This window comes from Ascaphus truei, chromosome 4 (assembly GCF_040206685.1).
Source record: "Ascaphus truei isolate aAscTru1 chromosome 4, aAscTru1.hap1, whole genome shotgun sequence".
Lineage (NCBI taxonomy): Eukaryota > Metazoa > Chordata > Amphibia > Anura > Ascaphidae > Ascaphus > Ascaphus truei.
In genome coordinates this window covers 57,328,494-57,352,367 of record NC_134486.1, presented here as the reverse complement: position 1 = coordinate 57,352,367, position 23,874 = coordinate 57,328,494, and the positions used below count along the sequence as shown (strand labels likewise).

The following is a 23,874-nucleotide window of genomic DNA, read 5'->3' as shown; positions in this document are numbered from 1 at the left end:
TACTTCAATAACCTGGTTATGACACGGATTAGACCAATTACCTTACATGTGATTTAAAAAAAAATTAAATATTCTGTGTGGCTTTCACGGCCTCACATAGTCCATCCACACCTTATTGACAACTTTTTCGCATGTGAACATCTGCTGTCTTGAAGAAAGTGCTGCCACATTTTTTGCATGGGTGCAATCCCACGCAAGTCGAGAAAAAAATTAAACAATTTAATCTGCGTATTTGGCTTCCTTTGAATTACTCAATGGCCGAAACGGCGATACTTGCCATTCAAGTCCATGACAGATATCGCCGATTCGAACGTACAGTAGTAGCGCAGATCACATTAGTTGACTCCAGGACAGTGGCTTTTTTTTTAATATAAAGTGTGACATTAAATCGCACAGAAAGCCCTTTTGGATTTAATATGGATTTCAGTGCTGTATAGAATAAGCAATAAGGGACAAATCACTGCAGAAGTAAAACTTTTATTTTTGTGTATTTTGAAAAAATTATATTTTCCATGAATCATCTGATATTTATTACTTTTTTTTCTATTCAGGTTCATCCGTTTGGCTAATGGTGACATTTAAAAATAAAGCAAGCAATTTATTTGATCACTAATAAAATTTAGATAGATGATTGTAAAAATGAGTTAACCATGGAAACAATAACATTTAACAACATATTTCAAACATGCTTCTGGCATTAGTTTTCTTTGTTCCCAAGAGTCACTGCTCTGTTCTTATTGCAACAATAAGGAACACCTTTGGTTTCAGATCTAATGCATCATCATCCTTCCATTGCTTTTCATACAACAGGAAAATGCAGCAAACACCAACATTATCTTGTCTTGCATTAGCTTCAGGAGTCAATAATCTCATTACTAAAGCAAATTACATTGACTACACACTTTATATAATGAATGGCGCTTTTTTGTTTTTTAATTCATATATGTTTTACTATCTAAGCAACCAAACAAACATTATATCTTTTTTCACAGGCACATGTGCATGGTTATGAGGGGAGTGCAGAAGATGAACAGTCGAACTGTTACCAGTACAATGCATGGCATTTTCAGAGATGATCCTAAAACCAGGGAAGAATTTCTCTCACTGATCAAGAGCTAGAAGAGTACTTTGGGGTAAATAAAAAAAAACCATGCATAAAAAAAATTAAAATTCAATGTTATATTGTACTGCACTCCGTGAATCTGTAAATAATACAAATTTGCAAACAATGGTGCTGAAAATTGTTAAAAATTTAATTTTTTCCCTTGTTTTACTATGTACGGCAAAAACTATTTCCAATATGAAGTGAAAATGTAATAAAAAAATGAGCCATACAATAAATGTATACAGTAATTGTCTTTAATGCATGTAAATGGAAAGATTATGCAAAATAAACAATTTTTAAGCAAATAAAAATACAATTTTTGAGCACCTTCACATGCCTCAGACAGGTCCACAAACCTGTCTTTCACAATTATCTCTGAGCATACAATGCTTCCACTGCAGCCAGGGATTCTGGGTAATGACATGCAAATGACCAATACCCTATTTCCTCGATTCTAAGACGCACCCTTGATTTAATAAAAAAAATTGGGGGGGGAAAAACCCACTATATTAAATGTGCAGATTTATTTATTTTTTAACAATAGCATACATTTATCTACACTAGAGAGAGGCAGACACAGAATGAGGTGTGAGACAGTCTCGGATGAGCGGAGAGAGGATGGATGGGGAGGAAAGGAGAGAATGGAGGGAAGAGGGGTGAGGGAAGGGGGGGGAGGGAGAGAATGAAGGGAAGGGGGGGAGGGAGAGAATGGAGGGAAGGGGGGAGTGAATGGAGGGACACAGACACAAACCTCCCTCTGCACCTCCTGCAGTTCACAGAGACTTGACAGGGGGGAGGTCCAAAAACACAGACAGACACACACTTCTACCGCCCCTCCGGACAGCCGATAGTCGCGCACAGGGAGGAATGGGAGATGCAGTCAGCGGCACTTCTGCAGCTGCACCGCCCAGCTGACGGTCGCCCAGGGAGAGGGGGGGTAGTCAGCCGGCACTTCTATTGCCGCACCGCCCAGCTGATAGTCGCGGCAGGGGGGGGGGCGCAATGGGAGGGGCAGCCCAGCTGCACCACCGGGCAGCTGACAGTCATGCTGGGTGGTGCGGCTTAAACATCGATTCTAAGACACATCCCAATTTCTCACATGTGTAAAAGGGGGGGTGGGGGGGGGGGGAAGTACGTGTTAGAATCGGGGAAATACGGTATTCTTCTTAGGAATCTGTGTCCATTCAATTAGTATTACATTATCAGCAACAAATAAAACAAACACTTTAAGAAGAACCATCTTCAGTTATATTGTTTAGCAAAGATCCCCCATGAGCATTTAAAACAGTTTGGTCAACCCTATTCGGATGTCATGTAATGTCATATTAAACTATTTGGAAGATGAAACCAAGACGCAATTGTAGCGGGTTTTTATAATTTTAGTCATTGGTGTTGGCACCAATCAATTACATTACCAATCTACCTTCTCCCTGGGCGAAGCGAGGGATGTGAGCGACCCGAGCTCTTTGTCGGTGGAGAAAAGGATACTCGATGGGTTAGTGCCTGCAAGGGATTTCTCCCCAATGTATACAATTGATGTGTTCTGATCAATTTACCTGAGGGGTACCGTGACAGCAGGGTTGAGTCCTGAATATGGCAGATAGGGGTTTTGGCCTGAACATCAAATGAGCGATGAGACCTGCACTGGTACCTCAGTGGGACAACCTGTAACCTTAATACATATATACAGTATATGCACAAGGGCCAGTCCCTTAGAAATGCAGCAGAGGTGACAAAATGCTAGTAACAGTATAAAATAGACAATGAAACATATTGATGAGACAATACTAGCCAGTGATGATCTGCAGCTCGAACCACAAGAGGATCCTTCCAAGACCCTTATAGAGTGCAAGGGTAGAGAGCGGGGAGCGCAGATCATGTAAGAAAAATAGATATAGCAAGAAAATCCGTCAGATAAATACAGCAATCATGTGCATCCAGTCTACATACAATGTAATAACAATAATTGAGATGCTGCAAGGTGGGGGATATATGGGCTGTGAAATATGAAGGATTACTTACAGGACCATGTGTAAGCAGAGGCCAGAAATAGTATCTTTGTGAAAGTGTCTCTCTTTACTCACTGGGTCTGGCGGCCCCAGGTAAGATGCATAGTCCTCCACGTGTTGACACCAAATAGAGATGGATAGGATGACATAGACGGGCAGATGTAAAATATAAGTAGTGTTAATTGAATAAAAAAAGCGCAACAATGCACTTACATATGTGGCTTGACTACCACAGTCTCGGCAGCAGCCTCAACCGCTGTGGCACAGTGTGATCCCTGCTTCCGTGTCCGGAACGGAAGGCTGGGTCCCAGCTGATCAGAGGAGCTACGGCGGTCGTCAAGGGTCAAAAAGATACAAGTCTATGCTGGAAATACGCGTTTCGCATCAGCTGATGCTTTGACAGGTTCAGTAACAGACGTGCACTGGACTCTGATGTATAAATACCCTCGGGTGAATAGGCAAATGTGCAACAAAAAAAGGAAAGTGGCTGGATAAAAGTTTTTTTTTTTTTTACAAAATGGGAAACGTTTATTAAGTTATTACCAATAAAGAAACAAGACAACATTAAAGAAACCTGGTAAAATAAAAAAATATATATCTAGTGGTAGAACAATATAATTTTATAAGGAGTTACATCCGCAGACAAATAAAGATCCAGAGAACATACGGTATGGGTCTTTTTGGTCATATATTCAGATTACTGATGGTGTAGTGGTATTTTTAACATGCGTTATACTATCAGTGACTGTGCAACTTGAACAATCTTTGTTAAACCTGTCCGTTTATTGTGAAAATGATTAATATAGTCTTGCACATTAATAGAATATTTGGTATTAGTTTAAATTGTGAATTTCAGCTTCCAGAGTACCAATATATTTTAATATAGCGAATGTGATTTAGCTAGCATAAAATAGCTCTAACATGTTTAGTAAAATGGAAAAAAAAAAAAGTTACACAAAGACTTATTGATCAGGATGAATTGAACACTGATCTTGAACAATCATAGGAAAATGTGCCTAAATACAAAACTTCTACAGAAGAAAAAATAAATAAAAAATACTAAAATGCTTACCAACAAAACAATGATTATATAATCAAATCTGAAACAATATTTTTTTTTTAAATCGCAATATAAATGGTATTTGAGACGAATTGGTAAACTGTAAATTATAATTTTGAACAAGTCAAGTGACTGACGTTTGGCTCTAATCCTGCGCTGGGGGGGGGGGGAATATATATATATATATATAAATATATATTTATATATAAAATCAATGGTCTATTATAGGAAAAGTCAAAGCTAAATTGAAGGCCTATAACAGTTGAAATACCTATTGAATGATTGCTTTCCAGTAAATATTATACAGTCCATCGCAAGTTTTTGCTTTCCGCATACATATTCCAAATGGTTTTAAAGGTAGCCTAGTACACATGGTTTACAATGAAGCTTTATACAACCAGCAGCTCATGTATTTTTACTAAACAGATGTTTGCTTGTAATTCTTGGTGTCTAAAACCTTCTTTCCGCACATTGAACAGATGCCTAGAAGACAAAATGAAAGAATAAAATGGAGAAAAAATAAATAAATGATGAAATCATTCCATGGCCAGAGCTCCCAAGCTTTAATAAATTATTAATGTATAAATAGTTAGTAAGAATACCTTCTTAAGCTGCACATATGTAAATTAGTTAGACTGCCTTAATGTAGTAACTAATTTGCCCCCATCTCATTTCTATCTAATATATAAAAAGTAGGATATAACCAATAGTCTATTCGAGGTCAGATGAGTGCCAGAGAAGGAGAATGGGGGACAGTGAAGATGTAAGCAAAGAATTAAAAGGAGCAAGATATTCTGCATGTGTGTTCCATTAGCATGTGATGCATATGCATTCTCAGAAATGGTTTGGGTAGCAGCAGAAGAGAAACTATTCTCCAATACAATAAATATAGGCTTTAACCTGTCTAACCAAAATGCACAGCTACCATGCAGATATGACACAAGATATGTAATACTACAACTTATTGTTTACGTATAGATATTATTTCCTATTTCACAGAAGGGTATATAAACATTATTGTAACGGAGCAGACATTACATTTCTGGCACCACTCACAGAGATTACAGAGGAATTGTATATAAAACATTGTTTACCCTTTTTATAAGCACATCCCTGGCAGTAGTGAGAGCCAGCTTGGTGAACTGAACTTTTACAGATGCGGCATATTGCAAACCTATGTTTTCCATATGGATCAAACCTGAGAGATAAAAAAAAAAAAAAAAAAGAGAAAACAGATGTGTGAGAAAGTAAACTCCCAGAGAAAACTTCACCAACCTGTATGCAAGGTCCGTTGCATCATATTTCTCTTGAGGAAAAATATAGAACTTGGCTACCATCTAATAGATTGTTACACTAAAATTCCTTTATTTATTTTTGTACTTCTTTAATTTATACAGATGTACCCTCATTTACTTTCGTCAGGGGCGCCGAGGTGCCGCATGAGCGTTTTGTTGTCCGCAGCCGAGCCACACCGAGTTCCACGCACCTTGTCTGTGGTCAGCCGGAATTATTTGTGTAGTTATTTATGTTCAGTGCACTGCATATCTTCGCCTATGATACTCTGAATACTACAGTATAGTGCAGTAGTAATCCTCAGGTGTCTTAATACAAGATAAAAATGTACACGTCTTTGTCTAATGACCGTATACATCTCTACTGTTGCAGTTTCACACTTTATTGAAAAAAAACAGGGGTGCGCAAACTTTTTATTGACCCGGCGTTGCCATGGCGACGCGTCTCCAGAAGCCACCGGAAACCAGTTAAGGGACCTACAGAGGACTCGTATGCGCTCCCTGGCAGTAAGCGCTGCGTCCTCCATCAAAAAAAAAAATCTCGCGTGCCCCCACCCCCCCCCCCAGTCTGTGCACCTCTGTCAGATTCTAATGGTACACTATAGAAGTAGTTTCTTCCTTGTCGCCATCAAGGTTTGTACCACCTTGTGTGACAGCCCTCTGGATCTGAGCAGTTCCAGCTCAACCTCCATGCTGTCAAGTCCAGGTACCTGGATTGGGGTGCTGTACCGTACCCTGGAATAGCAGGCCTCAAAACACTGGCAGTTGCCATGGTTCATCCACTAAGTTGCCCTCCTACCGTCTCTGTACGTTCTTCCTACATACCAATTAGATTGTAAGCTCCTCGTAGCAGGGACTCCTCTTTCTACTCTACAGAAAAAAAAAATACTAACCTCTACCTCAGATAGGTAGGACAGAAGAAAAAAACCAAAAAGCCTACCTGGGGAGGAAAGTAGGGGCTATTTATAGGTCCTCCTACAGGTAAATTTCTGTCCTATCTCAGCTGGAGGGTGGTACTTAACCCACTAGTGACCACTGCCATGGGGACAACAGGAAATAGAGATTGAATAATGGACCTTCCTGAACCGATCACTCCAATCTGCTCCTACCCAGTACCTGCCCCAATACCATTACCAGAACGGACCAACCAAATCGGAAAACGAGATGAACCTACATTCCAACTTCATGATCGACTCGAACATCTACGTACAGCACACCCCTTGCATCAACGATCGGTTGCTGCCAGCCAATTTTCAGCCCGTGTATAATCAGGGTAAATATAAGTTTACATACAGTAGAACCGTCATTCCCAAATGACCCGCATATGTGTTCCATAGAACACATACGTGTACATTAAAAGACGTGCCTGCGTATACTGTAGCCAGTCTACTTTAAGCTTTAATGATTTTTTTGTTTATTAATAGGTACAGTAAATCTCATTTTACAGAATGAAACGGTCAAACCGACAGCTAGAAGATGTCGCTTCAAGTTTAAAAACACTTAACATTTTCAACTTTTTCCTACTAACTTCTGTAACATGCACGTTATATTCAACTAGTTATTTTAATGGGAGTGGGCGCATAGAGACATATACATTATTACACTTTTATACTAGGTGAGTTTTATTGAAACCGTTTTTATCAACTCATAATAGTGTTTTCAACTTTAAAAATATATATTTTAATCGGAGTGGGTACTGAGACAGTGTATACATTATTATATTACAGTATGGGAGCATCACTGAAATAAAAACATTGTAACCACAAAACATTGTAAATGCAAAGTGACTAATTTATTCTGTAATATTTACATGTATTAAGTGTTCACATTAGTGATGTGGGTTTTGGCCACTCTATCGACTGGATGGATGCATAGACAATGCAGTCCCACCTACTCCTCACTTCGATTCTAGCAAAACAAATCCTCCCCCACAAGTGGTCAAGGTCCCTTCACATTTTTCAGCCTTTCCCTCATGGGAAGAGAAACCTAAACCCACACCCCACAGCCCTCCTCCTCTGAAATTACAATTCCAAACAAAGACACGCTCATCCTATGTGTTCCATAGACACACATGCTCATAGACAAAATAAACAGACACCCCCTGTAGCAGATATTCAATGACACACACATGCATTTCAACCAGGTTCCATAGAAACACACATGCGCGTACATTTTTATCGTTAGTGCGCGTAAATATATCACATATCGTCAGTGCATATCATACGTCATCACGGCAAGAAGCTTGTGCAAAGTCCTGAGCTCTGAGTTTTGGTCCGTGGACCCGGTGCACCAGGAGACACACGCACGCACATCATTATTAGGCATAGGTTTGCCCTTTCTCTGCCTAAACATTAGAAAACAAGAGAGCTCATGCAAAAGAAAAATGATAAAGATCAAGGAAGGGAAAAAAGCAGCATGTGTTAGAATTTAAAGCAAAGAAGACTTGCAAACCAATATTTTGAAAGAAAGATCGCTGTGCAGCTGCTTCCCACCTTGCCTTCTTTGAAGTTAATGCTTTGTTTTCATTCAGTTTCCGGCCCCCGCTTTCTATGAAATCAAAGGAGAAAAATAAATGATCACTTATTGGGAAGCAAAAAACACAGTTAGTAAGTAAAACACAAAACGAAAACTGCACTGGAACCACAATGAATAGAAGAAGAAAATAATTATCTTCCCCCACTCTAAACCGTACAAGAGAGAACACAAGTCTTAATATTTACAAACGTTTGTCACTGGTCAAGTTCAGGAAGCATTATCCTTCGATTACAGTACAGAGACTTTGCCATCATCATATGTGCTGAGAATGCAATCAATTTTGGCCACAAGGAGGAGTACACAATGCACAGGAAAATGGTTTAGTCTGAATCACAGCTATACAGACCAAAAAGATGGTGATTTCCCACAACCATGGTTGCCTTTTATGACAGACAGTCCAAACGATATCATTTGTAAGTAACCAAACACTCCTCTACACATTTTGAAGTTACAGTGACACGTGAGGCTCTAGCACTAGTCATAGTACAACACTGGAAGGAGAGATGTTGTCAGCGCTCAGCTCTCTGAAGTCATGCCCCACAATGCCTTGCAAAGTGCTGTGCAAGGCATTGTGGGATGCAACCTTGGAAATGAGAGTGCTGACTGACAGCGCTGCATCTAACGGAGGTCCCTTTTCTCCCACTATGGAAGTCTCATGCATATAAATACTGTATACATAGTTACATACAGTAGTAGATGAGGTTGAAAAAATACATGCCCATCAAGTTCAACCAATGTTAAATGTAGACAACACACTCATCCTATATTTGTACTTACAGTATATTGATCCAGAGTAAGGCAAACACAAAACTCCAGTGAAACATTATCCAGTGATAAGGGGAAACATACATTCCTTCCTGGCTCTAGTAATGGCAATCAGATTTCTCCCTGGATCAACATCCTTCCCATGTTCACTTACTGCTTATGATATCCTGTATCCCTTCCTTTCTAAAAAGGAGGTCTTACCTCTTCTTAAAGATATCTAATGCATCTGCCATCAGTCTCCTTGGGTAATGAATTCCACGTTTTAACTGCCCTTACTGTAAAGAACCCTTTTTTTGTTGCTAGTGAAATCCCCTTTCATCAAATCTTAAGGGATGACCCTGTGTACCGCCCTTGGGACGAATAGTTCTCTTGAAAGTTCCTTGTATTGAACATGAATATTTTGTATATAGTTAGCATATCCCATCTGACATCTATTTTGTAACATAAACACCTTTAAAAGTAACTAGCCTCTCTTCATAAGTTCGACCTTCCATCCCCGTTATTAATTTGGTGGCTTTTCTCTATACCAGGAGTAAACGCAGCCTCTGACCGAGTCGCGGTTTCAAAACTAAAATGCTGGTAGGTCACAAAATCTGCTTGGATATCATAAGATCTTTTAGCAAACAAGTGCGATCCCAGTAACAATATTTACGAGCTCCAAAATGGGAAACTATACCAAAACCAAATCAGAGAATTGTAACAAAACACAGCAACAAATGTTTAAGAGATATTTTTGGAAATGATCTGGTCTCATATCACCGAGTTTCAAAAACTAAAATGTAGTTTCTCGCATAAGTCAAATACAACTGGTGCCGCGTTTGGCTCTCTGACCTGTAATATACTTTACTTTCCCTATTAACATGTAAAAAGACTTTGCCAACGTCTTCCGGCTACAAAACTGAGGTAAAATCTGTGCAGAAAACTGCACCGTATTTATCAAAGGAATCCAGTTACAAAAAAAAAAATGTCCTATGATAAAACTGGTGCAATTATTTTGAACGGATTTAGCCCAGTTGTGTGAGACTTTAGTAAGTAGCCCCTAAGAGAATGCTTGATGCATGTTGTACACAGAGTTTAAGCCCAGAACATTTCTTCTACTTTGATTGTTTTGTCTAATCTGCATTGGGCAGAAGCGGAGGAGATGATAAACTAAATGATGCACACGCATGTTTAAGCAAATTGATACGAGATTTAAAGCAGCAGTCTGAACAACTCACATCTTTTTCTTTTTTTAAATGTATTACTTTAAGAGATCTCTTTTCACCCTTTCCAACATTGTTTCTATCTTAAAAAAAACACCTCGCTGTTTAAGAGAGAGCGTTAATATACATATGGTCAAAAAGAAGCTCTCCTCCGAGCTCAGTGCAGAACCAGGGACTTCCTGAGACAATCCCCACTATTTTCAGCGATAGATACCGGCGAAGTTACAGGGTTACATTTAAATCTGCCCCAGGGAAAACCAAATGGCTTCCAAATCTTGGGCCAATAGGAAGCTGCAACATCAGCGGTTATGGTTTCCTATTGGATGGCGATTTAAATCCCCTTTAAAAACCAGGATGTACCAATACTATTAACTTCACCAGTATGTATCTCTGGAACTGAGGGGTCCCTGAAGCTGAAAATAGTGCGGGTTCCAAACCTGCAAAAAATATAAAATAAATGGAGGTTAGTTAGGGTGGATTGCCCTTTTAACATAGGAATTAAAACACATACGCTTCTGGGAGGAATGCCACTTTAATTAGCTTAATTTAACGGTTTTGTAGCAACAACTTGACCAATTCTTAAGCAGTGTAGGTATCATTTGTGTTTAGTGAAAATTTGTTTCAAAGTTCCTACTGTCTTCTCCAAATGTAAGCATGTTCTGTGTTTCCTCCTCTGGTATAGGTAAATACACTAATGCTACATGTGCTATTGTGGGACACAATTCCCTGTATAGGCAAGTGTCCTATGTTACCCCACAAAAGTTATTATAGACTCGAGTGTCACGACTGGGCAAGTATGTAATGAAAATACGTAAACCAAATAAAAAATGTAGAAATATACAGGGGAAAAAAAGCCCATTAATTCTAAAATAAATGAGATAATGGGAAAATAAGATACATTATAGGGATATGGCACAAAAAGATTGAGATATTGTCTGCATTCCTCCCCACCCCCCAAAAAAAAAATCAGTACCCGTGTTTCCATGTAAACATTTTGAGAATTATAGCTACATACATTGATAATCTATACTTGCCCCCTTAATAGGTCAATGGCACCTGGAAACTTCTTTAGATATAATTGTTGTCTTTTCCATAAATACTGTATGTAAATACAACTTTTGATACAAATGTGTGTACAACCATTTCTTTCCAAACACACTATATTTGGTTCACAAATACTATTTACCTGTAGTATTTCTTGCACCAGATTTCCAGGTGTCGGGAGTGATAACCGTGCCCAGCTTCTTCTCACCTGAAATTAAACACAACACATACTGTGAAAACAGAATATTTTTTGGAGGTCTGTATTTCAGTTAAAGCAGCAATACAACTTCCCCCCCATAATTTTTTATATATGCAAATTATGTGACAATGTATAATTTTACATTCTTACCTAAGGTGGTAAATCGTTCGGCGTTTCTGTTATAAATCTGTAAAAATCCTGTTTGTGTGCCTAACTAAATGACTGCTTTTCAGTGTTTCCTTCAGTCAGTGTAACTCAGCAGCTACAATGTATCCTGATATTACTAAGGTAACATTGACAATTGTTACAGATTACAACTCAAACTGCTGGGAATACTGGCAACAAATTATCAAATAGGAAAGTGGTGCAAAGATCTTGCTCTGCTTGGGCGGTGGGCTAAAACCTGCTATAGAAATCAAATAATGCTTTCAAGAAGTAGTCCAAGCTGCTGTTTTTAAATTTGATTTTGTTTTGCTCTTTAATATGTGCATCAATACAATCCACACAATGATAAGTAATGAACTAAGTTGCCGAACGTTCTCCTGTGATCGATCAGCGAAGATTCGGCTCTGGGGTTCACTAAATGGGTATAAGTGCAACAGAAGAGGACCAAAGATGCAAAGTTCTGTGAGGAAGATCATGTGACCAGAAAGTCACTAGATACAATTGGTGCACTGCTAGAGAGATGGCAGGGCTCAAAAAGGGGTGTGCCGTAGCCTGTTTCAGAAGAGGAAGGGTGTGTGACTTTGTAAATGGTTGCTATACAGACAAAAAAGGCTTGTTACATTATAACGAAGGGAAGAAAATTATACTGAATACAAAATTATAAATTGCTGCACACTATTATAATCAGCAAAAAGGGGATACAACTACCGGTGCTCCCTGGATTGATACAGAGAATCCTGAACCAGGAGCACTGGTAGTTGTATCCCCTTTTTTCTGATTATAATAGTGTGCAACAATTTATAATTTTCTATTGTTACATTATAATAATACATTAAAAATGTAATTCAGCATTGTTTAAAAAAAATGCTACAAGTACTTTCTCATAGTACAGAACTGAATTAAAAGAAAAAAAAAACACATGTAGGATATTGCTTGGACAGCAGCTTTAAGTGCTTCTTGGTGGTTTTGAGTAACAGCCATCAAATCCAATTCAGTTAAATATACAGACTAGGCAACTAAATATATAGAATGTACAAAGCTATTTTGTCACTGTACCCATCGCCGTTTTGTTTGCAGCACCAAAAAATAAAAGTAAATATGCGCTAGGTTTGGTGTGGTATAATAAGTTTGAACATGTGGATCAAACACAAAAGTTAGTAAAAGGTTCACAAACTTTTCCTCTCATGCACTTGTTCAAAGTGTGTGTGCGCGCATGTGTACACACACACACACACACACACACACACACACACACACACACAGCTTTATCAAAACCTCTAACTTAAAAATCCAGCTGAGAACTATAATAAAGTGATTGATTAAGTGATCTTACATAGCAAATATACATCAATATTATTTTGACACAAAATGTAAAGTGCAATAGTAGAGATACCAATACAAGTCCAATATATTAACCGAAAAATGGTTCTACCAAACGTGAATAGTTTGTAGAAAATCTGGGAGTCTAGGGTTGCTTCTTAAAAAGATGATCCACATCCAAATAGAAAAACAAAAAACAGGACAGACAGACATACAGGACAGAGAGCACAGCAGGACTTTAAAAAAAAAAAAAAAAAATGAAAATAGTTTATAGGGTCCTGCGGTGAGTCAAAACGTTGATTGTTTTATAATAAGAGATTTCCCCTTTTCTTACGTCTTGGTGTGCCTGCTCTCTATCTATTCCTATATTCCAATACTTTGCGGTTTGCACCCAGGCAGGATGTCATTTTTAGTGGAGTTGCACTATGTGTACGTACATACACGTTTAGATTTCCCATATGCTCTGTATGTGGTGCTACATGGCAAACCCTGATAAATGACAAATCTGAAGGTGCCAAAAAAAGCATTCAGAAGTAAAAAAAAAAAACAAAAAACAGTCCTAACAAAATATGAACTGTTGATTAAGAACGTAGGCGTTTCAAATATAACCTGATGTAGTTCAAATATATACACCACAGATATTAAATACTCAACACAGATTTGGAATACTGGATCTAGAAAATATGACGCCAGAAGAGCACTGAATGCTCTCAGAGTAACAGAGGATACCTCCTTTATGTAGAGCAGCTTAACAATTGTAGTGATCAATGTCAGACAGTAGCTGCAAAGACAAATAAGATCAGATATTGTCATGCATAAAACAGGGTATTGGTAAGACCACACCTTGAATGTTTAATACAGTGCACGCCTATATTAAAAATAAATAAATAAAAGACATGGAACTGAAAAAAAATTAAGAGAAGAGCCACCAAATTAATAATGAATGGGACGGAAGGCGTGACTTAGGTTGCATCCATACTCCATGCGACGGCGCAAACAAAAGGCCATACCTCTATGAGGCAGGTCATAGAACGCGCGACCCATGAAGCGCAAACTCGCGTGCGATTCTTGGGCAGACGAAAAAAAATTGATTTTGTTGCGTGACGGCCGGGTCACGTGAGCAGTTCAGCTAATGAGGGCGAACCACTCACGTGATGTCATAGGTACACCTCCAACACGCCTCCCCATCGCGTATCTCCCTCCCCAAGGCCACCGATTGCCTCTGGGGCAGGACACGCGCACCTACTGTATCCGCTGCCTTTAGGAGCAAAGACTATGCTAATTAGGATTGTTTACATTAGTGAGGAGGGGGTAGTTTGTAGGAACAAACAGCACAGTGCATCATTTTTTTCTTCAGTCAGTTGACATTAGTGGTGGTCACAGCACTCAACTACTACCCCCGCCCCCGTGGCCCTGTGTGTGATTGTGTCTATGACACCAAAGACTCAACAATCCCCTCACACAAACACCATCACCACATTTCTCTCAGCCTATAAAGCATTAGCTAAACCTCAGTCTCCCATCTCTCAATGTAACTATTTCCCAATATCCTACTTACACTATGACAACTGTCACCCATTCCCAATGAGGAAGATACATGTCCCTATGCTACACTAACTCAACTAGGATTCATTGTCACCAAAGGGTGCCTGCGAAACTTGAAGGGTGCCCACAACAAACAAATCCTGAGGCGATTAACAAAAATGGGGGGGGGGGGGGGGAAATGATGTTACAATCACTGCCATTATAACACAATAGTGAGTAGTATTGTATTGTTTCATTTCCATTGCAACTTTTACACACAGAATGCAAAGCCTCACACCCGGCATCACAGAAACTGATGGGAAGCCTGACACCCTGCATCCCAGAAAGCAAGAGTGGGGCTAAAGGTCAACAAATGCTGGTGTAAACAGGAAGCAACTGCACTTCCTCAACCACAATAGCATTTCACACTCGTCGTTGCCACACTCCACCTTCCTTGTAGACTGTACGCATCTTGAGGCAGAGATCATGTTTCTATTTATTTATAAAATGTTTTCCAGGAAGTAATACATTGAGAGTTACATCTCGTTTTCAAGTATGTCCTGGGCACAGAGTCAATAAGGATAGATGTATTGAAATAGCGCCTTATAGACACTATAACAGAACTCTGAAACAATAAGTGCAGCACTTAATAATCATTGGATTCCTGACACACAATATCACAATGTGAGAGTAGGTGTAAACCCAGCACACACAGTAATAATAACCAGCAGTGTAACTGTGCTCCCTGGCACCAAAGGGTTTGTAACGTGTACAATATCCACTGACCCTCAGTGTGTGCAGCTGTGAAATAGCTGCGAGCGGCGAGCGGCGGCGGCGGTCTATCATAGCGCTAAATTTGTATACGTACATGTGTCGCACACCATGTCCCCGTCACTTGTAATCCCCCTCAGTGTGCAGGGCAGGAGACTGGACAACAAGACGACCTTCCTTCTGACTTCACTTCCGGAGCCGCTCGCAGCCAATTGCAACATCCAACCAATCCCCCTCGCACCTCCTACCTCTCTGCCACTCACCAGTCTGTTCCTTAGAGGCCGCAGTGCGGTTGGTTGGTCGGTCTGTCACTTAGTGGAAGCAAGTCTCGGGAGGAGGAGCGTCACGCTGCCGTCACCGGCGCTGCTGTCCTGGTTACTGTCTCTGGTGAGTGACCGGGTTCCAGAACGCGAACGTTGGCACAGGTTCTATGGAACGTTCTCGCCTCCTCCTCCTCTCTGTGATGCGAACGCTCGAGGGGTTAAACGCCGCCTTGGAAAGGGAACGGGTTGATGAGGCTTTTATTGCAAAGACTCGTGATGGGCGGCGAGGGGGTTAAGCGACGTCCCACGCAGTGCTCTGCTTCCGCCTCGGGAGTGAGTGCATGTCCCAGGGACAGGTGCATGGGATAAGCAAGGGCAGGGGTCACAGCTGTCTGATACTGGGATCCGCCGATCTCACACACAGGTTACCTATCCCCAGGTCTCCAAATGCAGATGGTGATCAATAATCCAAAATATCACGCACGGCTGTGTTTCATCTCATTAACAGAATTTCTCATCAGCAGCTCACCCGAGCAATCCGGAAAAGTAATGTTGATGTGCTAAATATCCCTTAGCATACATTCAGCTGCAAATAATAAATATCCCTTAGCATACATTCAGCTGCAAATAATCCTGTTGTAGGTTGATGCATCGTCTTCCTCAGATATGATTTTTATTAATGGGCACAATGTTGACACTGTATTATATTCACATTATACCTAATAATATATTATTACATTTCAGAAATCATTATTTTGCCTTGTGAGTGTTTATGTATTCTGGTATTGACATTGGTAGCACATTTTGAGTGAAGCCTCATGTCACAGACCACCCATAGAACTTAAAAGCATTACAACTGTATAACTACATATATCACGTTGTGCTATAATGGGCCACATATTGGTTATTCCTTTTAAAGCTAAGGCCCCGCTCCCAGAGTCAGCGCGCGCCCACACTGCAGACAGGCGGGGCGCTGACATACACAGACCCGATATGCGGTCTGTAGGGAGCGGGAGGTGGGCGGGAGTGGGACGGGGGGCGTGGATTGAGCGGATCCACCCGCTATTCTCCCCCTCCCTCCCTCTACGGCTCGGGCTGCTGATTGAAGGTAAGTAAAGCAACACACACACACGCGCAGGCACTCATACACACACACAGACAGAGGCAGGCACTCACGCACTCAGGCACACACATACACACACACAGACAGGCACTCACGCTGCTTTCACTCCACACTCCTCCCCGCTCCCCGAAGCCTCTCCTCCTCCCGAAGCCTCCCCTCCCCATTGGCTCACAGCCACACCACGTGACACGTCAACGCTAGGGATCACCATTCTCTTGTATTCCGTAGCGGCTGACGCGCTACAGCGTGTAGTAAGCTGTGCAACACGTACAGAAAACCCGCACTGCTATTGTTAACCTGTGAGGTGCTGACTGGATGGAGACGTGATAATATCGATTGGAGAAAAAGAACCCAGTCTTGTAGCACTCGTACACAACAATTGTATAGTGATAAATTTAAAATTTATAAATTCTCCTCCACATTCTCCATACTCTAGGTATTCGGAACAAAGCTCTATCCTGGATCTCATCCTACCTCTCCCATCGTACTTTTAGTGTCTCTTCTGCTAACACCTCCTCCTCCTCTATTGATCTCTCTGTGGGGGTACCCCAGGGCTCTGTCCTGGGACCTCTTCTCTTTTCTCTGTACACACTCTCTCTAGGTGACCTAATAACATCTTTTGGGTTTAATTATCACCTCTATGCCGACGACACACAAATATACTTTTCAACACCTGACCTTACACCTGCTGTACAAACCAAAGTTTCTGAATGTCTCTCTGCTATATCATCCTTAATGGCCCTCCGACGCCTTAAACTCAACATGGCTAAAACAGAGCTCCTCATACTTCCTCCCAAACCTGGCCCTACTACCTCCTTCCACATTACTGTTGGAACTACAATCATTCACCCAGTAGCCCAAGCACGCTGCCTAGGGGTCACACTCGACTCATCTCTCACATTAGCCCCCCCTCACATTCAAAACATTTCTAAAACTTGTCGCTTTTTCCTCCGCAATATAACTAAGATACGCCGTCCTTTCCTCTGTTGTTCGACTGCTAAAACTCTGACTCAGGCCCTCATTCTCTCCCGTCTTGATTACTGTAACCTCCTGCTGTCTGGCCTTCCTGCCTCTCACCTGTCTCCCCTACAATCTATCCTAAATGCTGCTGCCAGAATCACTCTACTCTTTCCTAGATCTGTCTCAGCATCTCCCCTCCTGAAATCCCTCTCCTGGCTTCCGATCAAATCCCGCATCTCACACTCCATTCTTCTCCTCACTTTTAAAGCTTTACATTCTTCTGCCCCTCCTTACATCTCATCCCTAATTTCTCGCTATGCACCATCCAGACTCTTGCGTTCTTCTCAAGGATGTCTTCTTTCTACCCCCTTTGTATCTAAAGCCCTCTCCCGCCTTAAACCTTTTTCACTGACTGCCCCACACCTCTGGAATGCCCTTCCCCTCAGTACCCGACTAGCACCCTCTCTATCCACCTTTAAGACCCACCTTAAGACACACTTGCTTAAAGAAGCATATGAATAGCACTGTGGATATTCTGAACACAGGATACATAAAGCTTGGCCCCCTGCAGACGCACTTACCAGAACTCCCTCCTACTGTCTCTGTACGTTCTACCTACCTACCAATTAGACTGTAAGCTCCTCGGGGCAGGGACTCCTCTTCCGAAATGTTACTTTTATGTCTAAAGCACTTATTCCCATGATCTGTTATTTATATTATCTGTTATTTATTTGATTACCACATGTATTACTACTGTGAAGCGCTATGTACACTAATGGCGCTATATAAATAAAGACATACAATACAATACAAAATACTTTATTAATAACTCTGAATAAAAAATAGGGTGTTAAAACGTAATTAAATACTGTGTAGAACAGCACGTGACTGTATCCTTTGGTAACCCACCCTGGTATAGGTGGGTAGATATAGTGTGATCCCTGATAGGTACTAGAGATCAAATGCTATAAATTATAGCGACCTAAAATGTAGGAAAGGAGCCAAAGAAAGCCCACCGAAAGGACTGTCTCTATTGGAGTGCGTCTAGGCGTAGATTGCGCTCTAGAGGGATACACTCATGATAATGTGGCATATACTACGCTAGGTAAGACCTATAAGTATCTCACCCCCCCAGATAGAGATTGCTCTGTTTTGTGTACAAATTCACCTTCATAGTATGAGCTACATCTCTATAAGGGATATGTATTGCCTATTTTCTAAGGTGCAGGCTATTAGGCAAGCAGTGATTACTGTTGTAAGGTATAGCTAAACTAGAGCAACTATAGGAAATCACCAAAACACCTAGGAGGTGATTAGAGGCCAGATAGGTACTCCTACAATGTTGTGGTAGGTTGTTGGTGATGTCTGCTGCTCTGCTGTTGTTGGTTCAGTGCCCCTTACTGTTATAGCACAGTGTAAACTTAGCTGCCACACACAAGCACTATGCGCTTATGGTTAATTCCCCTAAGCACACCAGGGTCTTATCATGCGCAGGAGGTGGAAGCTGATGTCAGAGCAACCTCCACAGTGATGCGTGGGTAAGTGTGTGGCTTGCGCTAACTGTAAGGGTTAATGTGTGGACATAAACAGCTTGAGAAGCTACTCAGCAGGTCATGGATCGCTGCATTTGCCAACAAACGAGTGTGCTGGAGTAGGGTATACAGGAGGTTAATATTGCAATGGGGTCAAAGCCCATTCCCCCATCCCCCCTCTCTACAGGTTGGAGCAATAGCGTGCACAGAGTAATGACATGGGGAGCCGGTCTAGCTGATCATCGCAGTGTCCCCTACATCAGCACTGATCCTGGTTATATCAGTGCCGATGTGCTCGAGGACCTGCCTGTCTGTTAGGTGAGTAAATTCAGAGACTTCTGGGAACATTTGTCTTTAGCCCCTTCATATAAAAGTAACAACCCTAGTACATACCCCACATGTGATTTATATATGAAATACTCCTATGCATACAGTAATGCATCTCATACAACCTGTATTTTCACAATTCACATTAGAGCAGCCGTCCATACCTACATTCAAGAATATATCAAATTATTAAAATCAAGGATTAATAAAATGATGAAAAAATGACCATCTAAAGTTTCAGCTAGACCGGCTCCGAGCGCAGCGGGACCGAGGCCTAAAGCTGCAGTTCAAGCTGTCGTTTAAAAAAAAAAAATAATTTAATATGTGCATCAATAAAATCCACACAATGACAAGTCATTAGCTAAGCTGCTGATCGATCTGTTCTCCTGTAATCGATTGCTGAAATTTGGCAGGGGGTTCACTAAATGCATCTTGGGTAATCTTCTGCTGCACTGACAGCCAAAGTTCTGTGAGGAAGATCATGTGACCAGGCAGGCAACTAGATTCAATTGGTTCACTGCTAGAGGGCAGGGCTCAAAAAGGTGATGCTGTTTCAGAAAGGGAAGGGGATGTGACCTTGTATATGGTTGCTATAGGAACAAAAATGCTTGTTGCATTAGAATACATGAAAAATGTGTTTACATTTTTTTTTTTTTTAAGGCTGCAAGTATTTTCTCATAGTACAGAACTGATTTATTTAAAAAAAAACAAAAAAAAAAAACCCGTATGATATTGCTTGAACTGCAGCTTAGTTAATGAGGCTCTATGGAAACTGTAGGTCACTAATGCTAGGCGTGAGTTAATATACGATACATAAAGTAAGTCGGGGCAGATCCCATGGGCTTTCATTCCCTGCAGATCTTCTTGTAGTTTGCTTTGCAACACACTAGGACAGGGGTGCGCAAACTTTTTGCCTTGCGCCCCCTGTCTGCTCTCTCCCACTGCTCGCGCCCCCCTTACCTCGTCTGAAGCGTCCAATGTGATCCAGCGACGTCATTTGACGCCACATTGCCATGGTGACGCGTCGCCAAAGCAGACTGAGTCACGGTAAGGGAAGTTGAAAAGGCTTTGCGCTGTCCCCTGGCATTTAATTTAAATGCCTTAGGGAAGACCGCAGGGCCCCTGCAACTGCCGCGCCCCCCCCCCCCCAAAAAAAGTATTGCGCCCCCCCAGTTTGTGCACCCCAGCACCAGGGGATACAAATGAGATCTTTGTGAGATTTTCCATGAGAATTTTTTAACGTGCTGGAAGAAATACGAATTTACTGTTGGAATAATTGGAAGCTAGGTACGTATTTTCTGGGATTAGACATAAAACATTGCCTGCTATTTAACCAGAAACAACATTTTATATTTGATTTCTAAAGTAATCAATTAATATTAAATGGTCAACATTGTTTTTTTTTTTTTTTCCGTTCTCTTAAAGGAGTGACCATCAGCAATGATTTGTGCTGGAAATATGTAAGGAGACCATCAAACTTATAAGTGGAGCTGCTGTTATTCCAGTGTCAAAGAAACGCATCTCTCACTAGGTCACATTTACTAAACAGCGGTAAGTCATATCACACCTTAATGCCCATTCAAGTGAACGAGCCTCGCACTTCAGTAAGGTTTGGTACATTTTGGACTATGTCTTTTGTTGTAAAGATGCACTCTCGCGTAACCAGTCTTGTGCACGTTTTTACTTTCTCTCTTTGAATCCTGAGGACGTACCCGATTGTGAAATCAACAAATCATTTTTCTAGTTTGGAGAAGTGTTAGGCCCGGGCCATAGAGGTGTGGGGAGAGCGGAGGCGCTAACGCTGAGGCTCGCCTGCTTCAGTCAGCGCGACTTGCACGGACTTGCAGGCGAGCCAGCGTGCGCGAAGGGAGCCGGGGGGAGGTGGTTGGAGGCGGGGTAGTGACGTCGCTGGGCCAATCGCCCGCGACGCACTGACGTCAATGTCACGGCGCCGACGTCACGGCGCGTTGACGCTGCTGTCCAGTGATTGGAGGTTTTCAGCCGACAGCGCGCTGAAAAACAGCTTGGCGCTCGGCTGAAACCTCCAACTCCTCAGCACGCCTGCGGACGCTCACGTGAGCCCCCTCTCAAGGCATCCTCATTGAGGATGCAGGGGCTCAGCGCGGAGCGTCCGCACGCCTCAGCACGGCTGGTCCATCTATGGACGCAGCCTTAGAATGAAACCAATTTCAACGGCCTAGTAAAGGTGGCCGACACAATGTCGTTGTTGTGTGTGTGTGTTTTGTTTTTTTTGTAACGTAACCATTATAACTGCAGAATGTTTTTTGCAGCATCCTTCCCTGAGCTTTAAACTTCAAACCAACATTTAATAAAAGCAGCGTGTGGTGAATATACTGTGTGCTTTTATATTTTTATTATTGAACATTTTACAAATTAGACATTTGGGGCAAAAAGCTTAAAAAAAAAACTTGTCTTAAATTAGATCACAATATAAAAAAGAAAGGTACAGTGTATGTGTTATACTGTAGCTGGGGGCTTTCTATTTATTTCCCCTATATGTTGTGGTCTCTTTTAAAGAAGACGGTCTACAAAATGTATATTTAAAAAACATTACGGATGTATTTGACAGTTTTAGCCATACGTACACAATGTGCCACTGTTGCCATAATCGCTCTCCCCACTGTCTTAGAGAAGAGGTAAAACTTGTGTTAAGACCTTTTTATACTTTAACTTCTAATGCTATTCCAGCAGCTTTGCAGTGTTATTTTCTTTTTTGTTATTTGATCCATATTTTAAATTAGGTTAATACTTAGAAGTTTATCATTTATATTAAAGCTAACAGAAACAGTGTGCCATTTATAGCAGTAATCCAATATATTAAGACTTATCCTGCCTTTTTGGTGGGTTGAAGGTTGCCTGATTCAGGGGCCCACCAAGTGTAGGACTGTTGTGCTCATACACCAGGAGAAACCCAGTTACAGAGAAATGTTATTTAAGAGAAGAGTGTGTTACATTTGCTCTAGATTAGAAGATGGCCATAGTTTAAGTCGTTGGTCTATGTAGTGATTGAGTTGTTGACGTTTTTCAGTTGTTCATTTTAATTTCCTGCAACACAGGAGTTGGAAAATCGTTTGAAATGCGCATGACCAGATCCATATATTTTATTATTATTATTATTATGTATTTTTTTTCTTTTTTTTTTAACTTTAGGATTATCCAAAAAGAGACACCATGGACGAAACAGAGTTGAGGAGAATGGCAACTGGCCACGTCCTTTGTGTGCTATCTGTATTATTTTCCCTATGTGTTCCGCCTCTCATCCTAGATAATTTTTCCCTCCTGGGAACACATTTGACCTGGTTGTTGATCTGCTCGGGGTGCGTTGCTGCTGTCAATGTTCTATTATTTCTAATGTTGAAGCCTAACGCTTCATACAAGAGAAGTTCATTTGCAAACAAGGTAAGTCTGTTTTATTTGTAAGCAAATTAATCGGTTTCATAGTTGTAAGCCGCTCACAGACACAGAAATAAAATGCTTAGTTTATTTAGTTCTATTAAGTTATTTATTTAGATCTTTTCCAGCTGTTTCATTTTTGAAGTTTGCTTATTTTCCCCTTAAAAGAAGACTTTAAAAAAAAAAAAAAATACTTGTCACCGTTTTTTTGTTCTCTCTTCAACCTGTGTCCTAATTATAATGCAGTTATAATGCAATTATAATGTACTGTTGCTCATAAGAATGAAAACTACAGGTTAGCAGCCAGTCTGATTATATGCACATAGAATATCTTACTATAAAAGAACATTTCTGTGCATCTCCCAACCCACTGCTTAGACTACTGGATTTCAAGGGAAAGGATTTACTTACAGTTTCTCGTTTCAGGAAATGATTTCATTTATTTAGTTTGACAAAAAAAAATATAATGTGCACATTGACTGGCTGCAAAAAGCAGCTCCAGATTTATCGAACAAAAAAATCCAAATGAAATATTTCTTTGGTAACATGTAATGCGATTTGTTTTTCAGCTGGGACACTTTGCTACAGATTCCCATGCTCTGTAATTGTAGGAAGGCTTTCACAGAAGTTAATATGTTGATATTTGTTTTATTTTGTGTTCTAGGTAAGCAAGCTCTCAAAATCGTCTATATACTTCTTATTTTCCTGCTTGCTGTTTCACGGGATTATAGTTTTGTACGGCGCACCTCTTGTAGAGTAAGTATTGAAATATGTTTTTAAAGCAATGCAGCACTACACTAGTGTATGCTCTCAAGACATTACACTTTATTTGTGAAGTGGCTTGAAAATGTTCTTCCAGATTGTGGGTTTATTAAGCCTTTGAAGAGCATTGCATGTTCCAACACAAATGGAACTAGAGGCAGAGACTGGTAAAAGGGACTTTGTCCCAGATTTAGTGAAAGTCGCTGGCCTCCTACGTTATTTTAGTGCTTTTGAAGATGTAGCATTCGTTACATATGTTACAAAGAGGTTAGTCTTAAACAATACATTAAACAAAAATAAATTTTGCCTAGATCGGAGGATACCTTTATAAATATACAGTAGGTGCAATCCTCCCAATTTCTGTTTAGGAAGATCATACAAAATGTGTACATGCTCGTGCAAACATCCAATACAGCGTTATTTTACCTTTTGTTTCTAATTTCTTTGCAGAAATATCATTATTGGCATATTTTATAGATGCATAAAAACAGTGGCTTTCACT

General features: G+C 40.7%; 3 protein-coding genes across 5 annotated transcripts in view; 2 read left to right on the top strand and 1 right to left on the bottom strand.

Annotated features, from left to right (window-relative positions):
• LOC142492791 (GTP cyclohydrolase 1-like) overlaps window positions 1-1,596 on the top strand; it is a 19,148-nt gene extending 17,552 nt beyond the window's left edge. The window contains exon 6 of the mRNA XM_075595806.1: window positions 993-1,596. Coding sequence (XP_075451921.1) covers window positions 993-1,119 — 127 coding nt within the window. The 3' untranslated portion in view covers window positions 1,120-1,596. The remainder of the gene's footprint in view (window positions 1-992) is intronic.
• On the bottom strand, window positions 1,344-15,241 carry CRIPT (CXXC repeat containing interactor of PDZ3 domain). Its single transcript, XM_075595812.1, has 5 exons — window positions 15,089-15,241; window positions 11,155-11,220; window positions 7,959-8,013; window positions 5,269-5,372; window positions 1,344-4,657 (listed from the first exon to the last, which is right to left on the bottom strand). Exons 1-5 carry the CDS (start codon window positions 15,210-15,212, stop codon window positions 4,593-4,595), a joined length of 414 nt encoding a protein of 137 aa, XP_075451927.1. The 5' UTR covers window positions 15,213-15,241; the 3' UTR covers window positions 1,344-4,592.
• The window catches only part of PIGF (phosphatidylinositol glycan anchor biosynthesis class F), a 26,919-nt gene continuing 18,278 nt past the window's right edge, over window positions 15,234-23,874 (top strand). Inside the window, exons 1-4 of one of the 3 annotated variants that reach the window (XM_075595808.1) lie at window positions 15,234-15,378; window positions 20,622-20,747; window positions 22,368-22,616; window positions 23,275-23,366. In XM_075595808.1, coding sequence (XP_075451923.1) covers window positions 22,389-22,616; window positions 23,275-23,366 — 320 coding nt within the window. In that variant the 5' untranslated portion in view covers window positions 15,234-15,378; window positions 20,622-20,747; window positions 22,368-22,388. Of the gene's footprint in view, window positions 15,379-15,595; window positions 15,893-20,326; window positions 20,484-20,621; window positions 20,748-22,367; window positions 22,617-23,274; window positions 23,367-23,874 lie in introns of those variants that run through there. The other 2 variants (XM_075595810.1, XM_075595809.1) reach the window with 2 other exon arrangements.